This window comes from Scyliorhinus torazame, chromosome 10 (assembly GCF_047496885.1).
Source record: "Scyliorhinus torazame isolate Kashiwa2021f chromosome 10, sScyTor2.1, whole genome shotgun sequence".
Taxonomy (NCBI): Eukaryota; Metazoa; Chordata; class Chondrichthyes; order Carcharhiniformes; family Scyliorhinidae; genus Scyliorhinus; species Scyliorhinus torazame.
The window spans coordinates 66,570,835-66,583,195 of record NC_092716.1 but is presented as its reverse complement, the minus strand read 5'-3'; the positions used below and the strand labels follow the sequence as shown (position 1 = coordinate 66,583,195).

At 43.2% G+C, this 12,361-nt stretch overlaps 1 protein-coding gene across 2 annotated transcripts in view; it reads right to left on the bottom strand.

The window, feature by feature from the left end:
* The window catches only part of heatr3 (HEAT repeat containing 3), a 104,866-nt gene that overhangs the window by 38,679 nt on the left and 53,826 nt on the right, over positions 1 to 12,361 (bottom strand). For both annotated transcript variants that reach the window (XM_072518224.1, XM_072518223.1), the window contains exons 9-10: positions 4,733 to 4,878; positions 10 to 92 (exon numbers count right to left, since the gene is read on the bottom strand). In XM_072518224.1, the coding sequence (XP_072374325.1) occupies positions 10 to 92; positions 4,733 to 4,878 (229 nt within the window). The remainder of the gene's footprint in view (positions 1 to 9; positions 93 to 4,732; positions 4,879 to 12,361) is intronic.

Genomic DNA, 12,361 nt, shown 5'->3' with positions numbered 1-12,361 from the left:
TTTACTTACTTGGCAATTAAATGTCGCCACGGTGGACTTTTCATACATTCATCTACAGTAGCATTGTCTGGGAATTCAGTCTTTTCCAGAACCTAAGGATTTATCAGTTCAGACAAGCATTATCAAAAAGAAAAGCAACTCATAAGCTCCCAAGCATCTACTGATGCCTCCTTCCAATCCATCACTGCCAGGTCGGAATTCATTATTGGGCCAAATATTTAATAAATCTGTACATGCAATTTAATTTCAGATTCATGGCTGTGACACATAAAGTTTTACCACATTAACCTAACTAATGTTCTATGTAAATGTTTTGAAGATTCACACTCACACAGCAAGTGAGAAACACTAACAAGATAACAGTTTGATTTTTACACTGGTGGAAGATTCACCCCAGGGAAGAGAAACACATCAACTGATGCCAGCTACATAGCATGCACAGTAATCGTTGTGGCGTAACTTGCCGTATTCTGGAAAAGGCCATTTGACAACATAAATTCAGGACAAGAATATCAGCACCAAGAAATATTCAACAAATAAATCCTTATTAAAGTACATTATTCTCTCACATTTATAAATACCTAATGGTTGAATTTTATGCTCTGATTGCAGACAGGTATGTCATTGATCAGCAATAGCTGATGGAGTTGACTCGGGTTGACAGATGGTGCTGCCTCACTACACTGCTAAACTAATCAATGTTCCTTGTTGATGGCTTTATTACAGCCAGTAAGGCTGTCTTCCTGACACACTGCAGTTGCATGCAGTGGTTTCACACACTCCTTAATTTCCCAATTGCCAAGGTTCGATTTTTTTTTAAAAATCTGCTCTTTTCTAAACCAACCACTCTAAGGACAAAACTACATTTCATAATTGCACAGGTCTTGTCTGCACAATTTCTGCTTGCTAATAACAGAATTTTAAAATCCAAATTTAGGGAAAACTCTCCAACATGAAAATGTATTTCCTTTAAATCTGGTTAATTGGTGGGTTTAACATTTTTTTTTAAAAAAAGAGTACCCAATTAATTATTTTCCAATTAAGGGGCATTTCAGCGTGGCCAATTCACCTACCCTGCACATCTTTTTGGGTTGTGGGAGTGAAACCCACACAGACACAGGGGTAATGTGCAAACTCCACACGGATGGTGACCCGAGGCCGGGATCGAACCTGGATCCTTGGCGCCGTGAGGCAGCATTGCTAACCACTGCGTTGCCCGTGGCTAATTGGTGGGTTGATTAAGTACTGAAATAGTTGACAATGTTTGCAATATCTAACAAATTAAGAATATATTTCCCAACATAAGTGATTGGGAAAATCACTAATTTGAAAAAAAGAATTGGGCATTCTAAATTTAGAGAAAAACAAAAGAAAAATAGATTGAAACTGCCCCCCACATTCCTGCCCATCTCCGTTAATCAAGAACCTATCGAGCACAGAGTCTCACTCTATGCAGATGACCTGCTCCTCTATGTCTCGAAGCCACAGGAGGGACTGAAGGCAATACTGCAGATCCTGAAAGAGTTTGGAACCTTTTGGGCTACAAACATAAACTGGGCAAAAGCGAGACATTCTCAGTGAACCCAAAAGGGGGAGGGAGAGAGCTGAAGGGGCTCCCATTCAAAACGGCCCAGAACAGATTCCATAACCTGGGGATCCAAATAGCCAGAGACTGGACACAGATCCACATGTGGAACCTGACCAGCCTGGTGGAGGAAGTAAGCAACGATGGGGCTCACTCCCACTCTCCCTGGCGGGGAGAGTGCAGACGATCAAGATGAACGTACTGCCAAGGTTCTTCTTCCTGTTTAGATCCATCCCGATCTTCATGCCCAAGGCGTTTTTCCAAAACATAGACAGGCTTATCATGGCGTTTGTGTGGGGGACAAGAACCCGAGAATTCCCAAACCGACACTGCAAAGAGGGAAAGTCCGAGGGGGCCTGGCTCTACCGAACCTACAATACTACCACTGGGCAGTAACGGCAGAAAAGGTGAGGGATGGGTACAAGAACCCGACACAGATTGGGTACAAATGGAGGAGGCATCCTGTAAAGGAACAACCCTGCGGGCCCTGCCTACAGCAGCACTCCCATCCTCCTCAACAAGGTACACAACGAGCCCAGTGGTAGTGGCCACGCTGAGAATGTTGACCCAGTTGAGGCAGCACTTTGGGATAACCAAAATGTCCCCCATGGCTCCCATTTGCGGCAATCACAGATTCCCCCCAGCCATGCTAGATACCACCTTCAAAAGATGGAGGAGGGACGGGGGCACACTTATGGTCGGGGACTTCTACGTAGGACGCAGACTGGCGACACTGGACAAACTGACGAGGAATTGAGAGGACAGGAATTGAGACACCTCCAAATAAAGCACATCCTCCGCAAAGAGACAGTGGGGAACCCCTGGGTCCCAGAAAGCACACTACTAGAGGACCTGATAGGCATAAGCAGCGAGAAGGGGGGAATATGTGGGAAAATATACAGACAGCTACTGGACAGAGCCCGAACACCATTGGACGGGATCAGGCCAGACAAAAATGGGAGGACGAACAGGGGACAGAGGTAGGATGGGGACTCTGAAGCGAAGCACTGAGCAGGGTGAGCTCCACCTCCTCCTGCGCAAGGCTAAGCCTAATGCAGCTCAAAGTGGGGCACAGAGCGCACCTGACCAGAACCCGAACAAGCAGGTTCTTCCCGGAGGTGGAGGACAAATGTGAACGGTGCCAGAGGGGCCCAGCCAACCACACCCACATGTTTTGGGCTTGCCCTAAGCTTGCTGGGTTCTGGACAGCCTTCTCCAAGGCAATGTCCAAGATTGTGGGGGTGAGGGTGAGGCCATGCCCAATAGTGGCAATCTTCGGGGTATCGGAGCAGCCAGAGCTACACATGGGGAAGGGGGCCAATGCCCTCGCTTTCGTTTTCCAAATCGCACGCCGGAGAATCCTGCTCGGCTGGCGATCGGCAGCACCACCCACAGCTGCAGACTGGCTCGCTGACCTTCGGAATTTCTCCAACTGGAGAAGATTAAGTACGCCACCCGAGGGTCAGAGGAAGGCTTCCTGGATACTTGGGGGCAGTTTGTCGGCCTATTCCAAATCCTGTTCGAGGCCAGCAATGCGGAGTAAGCCAGGGATTTTTTAAAAAGTGAAGAACCAAAGGACTGCGCAACCTGGGGGGGAATGTAGATAAGTAACAACTGTTTGTAAATATGAGAAAAGCCAATAAAAAGATTCTCAACAACAAAAGAACCTATCGAGCTCTGCCTTAAAAATATTCAACGTCCGCCGCCTTTTGAGGAAGAGAGTTCCAGACTCAGGACTCTCAGACATTTTCTGCCTTAAATGAGAAACTCCTTATTTTTAAACAGTGACCCCTAGTTCTAGTTTTTCCAACAAGAAGAAACATCCTCCCCACATCCATCCTGTCAATACCCCTCAAGATCATAAAAGTTTTGATCAAGTTACCTCTTGCTCTTCTAAACTCTTGTGATATCAAGCTAACCTCTCCAACTTTTCCTCTTAAGACAACCCGCACATTCCTGGTATTAATCCAATAAACCTTCTCTGAATATCTTCCAACGCATTTACATCTTTTCTTAAATAAGGAGACCAACACTGTACACAATACTCCAGATGTGGTGAGAGTGCCCTGTACAATTGAAGCATGAAGTCCCTACTTGGGCAGCACGGTAGCACAAGTGGCTAGCACTGTGACTTCACAGCGCCAGGGTCCCAGGTCCGATTCCCCGCTGGGTCACTGTCTGTGTGGAGTCTGCACATTCTCCCAGTGTCTGTGTGGGTTTCGTCCGGGTGCTCCGGTTTCCTCACACAGTCCAAAGACGTGCAGGTTAGGTGGATTGGTCATGCTCAATTGCCCTTAGCGTCCAAAAAGGTTCGGAGGAGTTATTGGGTTACGGGGATAGGGTGGAAGTTAGGGCTTAAGTGGGTCGGTGCAGACTCGATGGGCCGAATGGCCTCCTTCTGCACAGTGTGTTCTATGTTTTACAATAAATTCCCATCACAATAAATGACAACATTCTATTAGCTGTCCTAATTACTTGCTGTACTTGCACACTAGCTATTGTGATCTGTGCATTAGGATATCCAGATTTCTCTGAATCTCCGAGCTCTGCAACCTCTCACCGTTTAGATAATAAGCTTTTTTATTCTTCCAGCCAAAACGGACAATTTCACATTTGCCCACATAATACTCCATTTGTTAGATTTTTGCCACTCACTTAACCTGTCACGGGGCAGCACGGTAGCATAGTGGTTAGCATTGTGGCTTCACAGCGCCAGGATCCCAGGTTCGATTCCGGCTTGGGTCACTGTCTGTGCGGAGTCTGCACGTCCTCCCCGTGTGTGCGTGGGTTTCCTCCGGGTGCTCCGGTTTCCTCCCACAGCCCAAAGATGCGCGGGTTAGGTGGATTGGCCATGATAAATTGCCCTTAGTGTCCAAAATTGCCCTTAGTGTTGGGTGGGGTTACTGGGTTATGGGGATAGGGTGGAGGTGTTGACCTTGGGTAGGATGCTCTTTCCAAGAGCCGGTGCAGACTCGATGGGCCGAATGGCCTCCTTCTGCACTGTAAATTCTATGAGTGAAGTAAATCATGAGGAAGTCAAAACATTCCATAAGAAGAATCAGCATTCGTATTTACTGCTGGGAAGCACTGCCAAAAAGATAATCAAATATCATCCTCAAGTCATGATCAAAAAATTCGTAGGTTTACCTTTTTTGGAATAAGGTAGTTCACAAGAGCAGAGAGGACTTCTGCAGACAGGCAGAGGGGAGAAAACAGAGTCCCAGCTCCTTCAGCCATAGAGTTATCACTTTCGTCACTGCTTGATATTTCCTCCCATTCGTCATCTGAAGGATCTGTTACGAACAGGGATTAAAAGAACTACTGATAAAAATCAAGAACCACAGGGCTATTTAACACTCTAATCAATCAAGTGTGTACTTATTGAAAATGCAACATTTGTTTTGCTTATTCTTGTTGGATGCTTGACAGAAGACAATTACATTCATGGCTTCATTACATTCACTTGGTGACTGGTTCAAATTTATATGTATAATAAGTTGGTTTGCGGTCTACAATGTGGGGACATTTTGGGAGATTTTTGCATTGTATTTTATGCAGCATGAGATGGGACAAATATAATTTCGAAATGTTTTCATCGAAATGCATGGATGAAAAGATTTCTTTACATGGTCTCTCCTGCCAGCACACATTAACCTCTCCCGATTTATCCACATGTTTGATCAAGTGTCTGAATATTAAGTCTGATGGCAAGGACTTATCTTCAGATGCAAATGTGCATTACTCCCCAAACTGGACTATTCACAAGGCTGTGATGTCTGATGATGTAATTCTTAAGGAGGAATGTTTGAGAGGAGGGCAGTTGATGTCTCTTCTCTTTAGCATAAATTACAGCCACTGGGAGGGAAACCAGCCAATCGATAAATGAAAAGGTTCAGCATTGAGCTGACAAATGTATGGATGAGGGTTTCAGCAGCTGCCTGAATAAGGTGGGACTGAAACAGATCATCTCTTCTTGGACAGGATGCGGGATCATGATTTCAGCTGGAGGTTGAATTGGATTGAGAGGCTGCAAATAGCCTGATCCAACTGAAGGCAGTAGATAGGGGGGGATGAGCTGGCATCAGTGGTCAAAGTGTGGAGTCAGTGGTGAGTTAGCGACTGCTGAAAATTATAGCGGTGATCTCTTGCACACACCTTTTTCTTTGCTCCACCAATGGCAGTCATGTCTCCTGTTGCCCAAGCCCTAACCTCTGGAATCCATCCCCTAAACTCTCCACTTCCCTTACCTCCTTTAAGAAACTCCTAAAAGCTTAATTCCGTGACTAACCTTTAGTTAGCTGTTTTAGTCATCTCTTCCTGTGAGAAATTTGGTTTCAACTTAACTCTTGTAAAGTGCCAATGATACAGATGCAAGTCATTGTTGTGAAATGGAAAAAGATTGTAGCTTATCCAAGAATGGATGTCAAACAAGCAGACTAACAACATTGAGGCAATATGAGGATCAGAGAGATGATGGCGAGTTAGAGCTAGATATTGTTCCATATACCTGGAAGCTGACCCCATCTCTACAGATGGTACCTCCAAGAAACAGCATATAAATAAGCAAGATGAAGGGCTTGGGGGAAGGATAAATCACAGCAGTTGTCCAAGGGGACTGGGAAGGGACAGTGGGTGTTTTCGATGTCAAGTGGTTGATTGGGGGGGGGGGGGGGGGGGGGGGGGTGATGAGGGAATCAAAGCCATTGCTTGAGAAGGTCTGGTTAAGTTTGGATGAATAAGACTGGAACCAAGACAGGGCAACCCCAATGAGCAGAAGGGGATGGTACAGTTGACCATTGCAAAGACTGCAAAGAGGAATAATGCACAATTGTCACCGAGGATATAATCTGTGCTGCTTTGGTGGTGTGATAGAGCAGAAACCCGACTATAAAAATACAAACATGGAGTTGTGGAAAAGTTGGGCATGGATTTTGGAGGCACAAACATGTTCAAGGATTTTGGTGACGAAAAGACTGCAGTTGGCAATGACAAAGAGGTTGAATATGTTTGTCTTTAAAGGGGAGCTGATATGATTCTGCACTTGAAATTCTATGATTCAGGTAATTCTCGTAGTTAACAGAGTTTCTCATTCTTGTTGTTTGTGATTCAAATCCCTTTCCCATAACATGATTTACATCTATCTAATCCATATTACATACATTGCCTACTTTCAAACTGAATACAACACATATGAAGAAGTAATTTATTTTCTTTTACTATAATGTTTGCGTGTAGCTTGAGGTTATCGGTCACGTTAAAACATTAATAATGGCGATCTTTTCCGTAGTTTTGAGTATTAGTGGCCTACTAAGTAATGTTTAGTGGATGTAGCTTTTAGTTTGCTTGTTGCAATAAGGCTTAAAACTTGCAGTCTTGTGCAATTCCTCAAAGTCGGCCACTGGGAATTCAATATCTTTATAAAAGTTACTGGTCTCTGGTCTACTGTTACAGGGATCGTAACAGTAATCAACACACAAATAATTCTCAAGTAAACTAGAAGATCATTAATTCAGGTTTCAGTTCTGTGATTTAACAAATTATAAACAGGATTATAGAGGCACTGGAGAATGTAAAAAAAACACAAAGGTGATAACAGAACTGAGAAATTATATCTATTAGGCGGAATAGGTCAAGGCTCTTTTTTGCATAGAAACCGATAACTTTTAAAAAGATTCAAACTTTCAGTTATTAGCTGAAAAAATGACCTGATAAAATTTGTACTGTAATAAATGACTAAATGCACAATTGAATAAACAAAAATGTCCATTTTGTAGGTAACTTATACTTTATTTTTTTTAAATAAATTTAGAGTAGCCAATTCTTTTTTTTTTCCAATTAAGCGGCAATTTAGCAGGGCCAATCCACCTAAGCTGTACATCTTTGGGTTATGGGAGTGAGACCCATGCAGACGTGGGGAGAATGTGCAAACTCCACATGGACAGTGACCCAGGGGTGGGATCAAACCCAGTTCTTGGTGCCATGAGGCGGCAGTGCTGACCACTGAGTCACCATGCCACCCTGGCAATTTATACTTTAAACGAAAGAAAGAAACCTTCCTCTTTTATACATATCATCTTGGCACACTCCATGAAACTACAGTCCCCTTAGGAAATGGTCCACAATTTCTCCCAGTTTCCAATGAGTTCTTTTATCCCCATTTCACCAAGTAGTAACTTTGCGTGACTGTCTCTGTATTTTCCACAGTTTTGAGAGAGTTTCTTAAATCCACCACCAGCAGTAAAGCCTGTTCCCGTGATTCTTCTTGCCCCTGGACAGACCAAGATGAATCGCCCGGAATCCTTAGATGGCCACAGGTTGCATCTCTTCGACTAGAGACCATCTCCTTCCCGGATCCGTCTGCAGTAGCTCACCAAGTCAAGCAGCCTATTCTCTCTGCTGACCACACAGAACCACTGCCTGTCTGTGACATTCATTAATTTATAGGGAAGCCTGTAAGCCAATCTCAAAAATGGCTTTGTCCCAATAGCAATGTAAAACACATTAAACATGTATCCAGATAGAACTGCTGATTTGTTATCCTTAACCCCAATTCCCTTTCATCTTAGAAATAAATTGCCAGTCTGAAAACATAATAATATTATAAACCTCAATTGTAATACCTATAAGAGGTATTTAAAGTTACATAACGGAGATGTGAAGAAGATCATAGAAGGATATTGGGGCAAAAGAAAGTCATGTGGTCCATCGTGTCTCTGTCAGTATTGTCCAATTACTCCTATTCCTGTGCTCTTTCCACACAAATCTGTAAATTTTCCCCTTCAGGTATTTATCCAACTTTATTTTCATTGTTGCTATTTGAGTCGAATTCCAGCACACTTTCAGACACTGAATTCCAGATCATGACAACTCACTGGACAAAAAAATGGTTCCTCATGTCACCTCCAATGGTTGCATCTGTCATCCTAAATCTGTGTTCTCTGCTTACTGACCCTTCTACCACCGGACACAATTTCTCCTTTTTTGCTCTATCAAAACCATTCATGATTTTGAACATCTCTCTTAAATCGCTTAACTTTCTCTGCTCAAAGCAAACCCCCACCCCCCGCTTTCTCTAGTCTCCTGACAACTGAAGCTTGTCATCCCCGTTACTGTTCTAGCAAATCTCTTCTGCATCCACTCTTGGATCTTGACATTCTTTCTGAAGTGTACAATACTCCAGCTGAGGCATAGCAGTGTTTTACATAGACACATAGAACATATAGTGCAGAAGGAGGCCATTCGGCCCTCACTTCCACCCTATCCCCGGAACACAATAACCCCTCCTAACATTTTTGGACACGAAGGGCAATTTAGCATGGCCAACCCACTTAACCTGTACGTCTTTATACAGTGGGAGGAAACCCACGCAGACACGGGGAGAACGTGCAGTCTCCGCACAGACAGTGACCCAGCGGGGAATCGAACCTGGGACCCAGGCGCTGTGAAGTCACAGTGCTAGACACTTGTGCTACCATGCTGCCCACTGTTTTATAACTCTTTTATAAAGTTTTAGCTTAACCTTGTTGCTTTTGTGCGTGATTCCTCTATTAATGGAGCCTGGGATCCAATTCTGCATTTTTATTCGCCTTCTCAACTTGCCTCGTCACCAAAGATTTGTGTATACACACACCCGGGTCTTTATGTTCCGGCACCCTTTTTAAAATTGTAGTTTTCCCTCTCTTCATTCTTCTGAACAAAATTATCACTTCACTCCTCTCTGCAATGGCCTTCATCTGTCATGTGTCTGCCCATTTCCCCAATCTATGCTCTCCTGAAGTCAGTTATTACTGTCCTCTTTGTTGTTATTACCCATTTCTGAAAATTATTGTCATCTGCAAACTTTGACACCGTGACCTTTAAAGCCAACTCCTGGTCGTCAATAGATAACAAAATTATGGTTCCACTTGTGGGGAGACTAGATCTCGGTGCCGTCAATATAAGACACTCACAACAAATTCAACAGGGAATTCAGGAGAAACCTCTTTGCCCAAAGGATGATAAAGTACGTGAAACTTGTTACCACACAAAGTAGCTGAGGTGACAAGCACAGATGTATTTAAGGGAAGGCAGATAAGCACATGCTGAAGAAACGATCAGAAGGATTTGCTGATAGGATTAGACGGCGGAGTGAGAGGCGGAGCTCCCCAGTGCAGCATAAACATCAGTCAGGCCGGACGGCCTGCGTCTGTGCTGTACACTCAACAACATGGTTTCACGTGGAGCGATTTTGCCTGATCAACTTAAAAAACATTTTTTTTAAATAAAAAATTTAGAGTATCCAATTCATTTTGTTTTTCAATTAAGGGTCAATTCATTTTTTCCAAATAACGGGCAATTTAGCGTGGCCAATCCACCTACCCTGCACATCTTTGGGTTGTGGGGGCGAAACACACGCAAACACGGGGAGAATGTGCAAACTCCACACCGACAGTGACCCAGAGCCGGGATCGAACCTGGGACCTCGGCACCGTGAGACAGCAGTGCTAACCACTGCGCCACCGTGCTACCTCTCTGCTTGGTCAACTTTGTCGACTTTCTGGAGCTGAGGGTGGCATATTGGACGTACAATAATAAATCTCAAGATATAGTGAACACAAAGGTCCAGAAAGCACATGACTGCACTGCCCATGAGAGGCTTCAGCATGAACTCAAAGCTGTGAGAAGTCAAGGTGGAGCCAGCTTTGCTTCAATTTTCTCCTTCAAAATGTTGGACTCGCCTTAACTCCTGACTGGAACAATGTCAGAAGAGCTGCAATCCTCCAAACATATTTTGCACAACTGATTTCAAAAAAGAATGAAAAAAAAAACCTATCAGAGTCTGATTTCAAGTTTAAAAGACAATGAATGCAAACAATCCTGTGATCGTCCCGTGCTTCAAAGATTGAACAGGCACATGATACCTTCTATGCAATTAATAAAACACTCTTTATGGTAGTCACAATGTTGAAGCCGAGAGAACTCAATTACATATTATGGGAAGGAAAACTAGGTCTAAAAAAAGGAAAGAGGAAGATAATATTGGAATATTGATGTGGATTATATGCAAATGATGGACATGAGATTCTGACTGACAACTAATTTATTCCCCTTCCCATGAAGCAATTTTTAAAATGATCTCATTGAAGTAGTCGAGATGGCCTTTTCGCTTTTGGATAGTTCCACGTACGCATGTCTTCATTTAAATTTTGTAACAATTTATTTTATATAATTTTTTTAAATTTAGAGTTCCCAATTCTTTTATTTCCCAATTAAGGGGCAATTTAGCGTGGCTAATCCATCTACCTTGCACATCTTTGAATTGTGGGTGTGATACCCACGCAGACATGGGGAGAATGTGCAAACGCCACAGGGGCAGTGGCCCGGAGCCAGGTTCGAATCCGGGTCCTCAGCACCACAGGCAGCAGTGCTAACCACTACGCCACCATGCCGTCCCTAAATTTGTAGTAATTTAGTGCTTACTGTGAAAACAGGGCTGCAACAAACAAGTGTATAAATGCTGCATACACAAACATTATGTTACAGAATATCTCCCAGAACAGGCAAAACGATTAAGTGAAATACACATGTATGTAAATAAGAAACTGTACAAAATGTAAATATCAGACACAAATGTTTCACTCTGTAAAATTGAAAAACGGCAATAAAAACATTTTTTAAAAAAGAAAGTGAAATACATAATAATATGTAAATGAGCCTTTTGAGAGAAAAAAAGTGGAATGGAGGGACTACTTGAAAGAATAATTGTCCCATCACTTTCTTACGAAATGACATAGCTTTGAGCTTCTGGATGCAATAAACAATCTGTCCACTGGGGTGCAGTATTATTTCAGAATAAAAATGAGTAACGTTTTGACTGAAACACCATGGTAAGAATAGTGTCTAAATTTATAGTTACTGGATGACCCCCCCACTCTTCAAAGACTTAACTATGCAAAAATAATTCCTCAGTATAAACCATGCAATTTAGTGCTCAATAACATTTTCTCTTTAGTGTAAAACAAATATTTGGGAGTTACCAAGTTTAAAACTGGCTCAGGCTTTTAAAAATAAAATGATCAGCACAATGTTGTTCTTGACTACAACGTTATTCGAAGCATTAAAACGCAGCAGCTACAGTCATGATATTATTATTTTTAAATCTCCTATTCTGTGATAATGCAACATGTTGTCTGTTCTTCTCAACTTGCCGCTTGAAGACGTTTTCTCCCCAGGTCTGCTCCTCAGCCCCGGGTCCCTGTAATCCGAGATCTCCCAATACGTCCACTCACACTTTGACTGGTGCTCCTTAACGGTGGAAGTCTATTTTTCCATTTTATCCAACTACTTCCTGGCCCCGAATTCTCTCACCTCCTCTTGTACTACGCTTTTTTTTTTTTAAAGTTTTTTTTTTAATTTATTTTTTCCTTTTCTTTTTTATATATTTTAGAGTACCCAATCCATTTTTTTCCAATTAAGAGGCAATTTAGCATGCACATCGATTGGGTTGTGGGGGCGAAACCCACTCAAACGCGGGGATAATGTGCAAACTCCACACGGACAGTGACCCAGAGCCGGGATCGAGCCTGGGACCTCGGTGTTGTGAGGCAGCAGTGCTAACCATTGCACCACCATGCTGCCCCTCTTGTACTATTCTGATGGAGCATGCAGCCTCTCCAGAGATGCTCTGCAAGGCCTTTCACAGCGAGGCAACGCCAATTCCTCATGACCATCCGACAAAGCCGACTCCTTAGGCCGTGGGGGAGGGGCTGATTAACGTCTCAAACCCCCTTTTGTCCT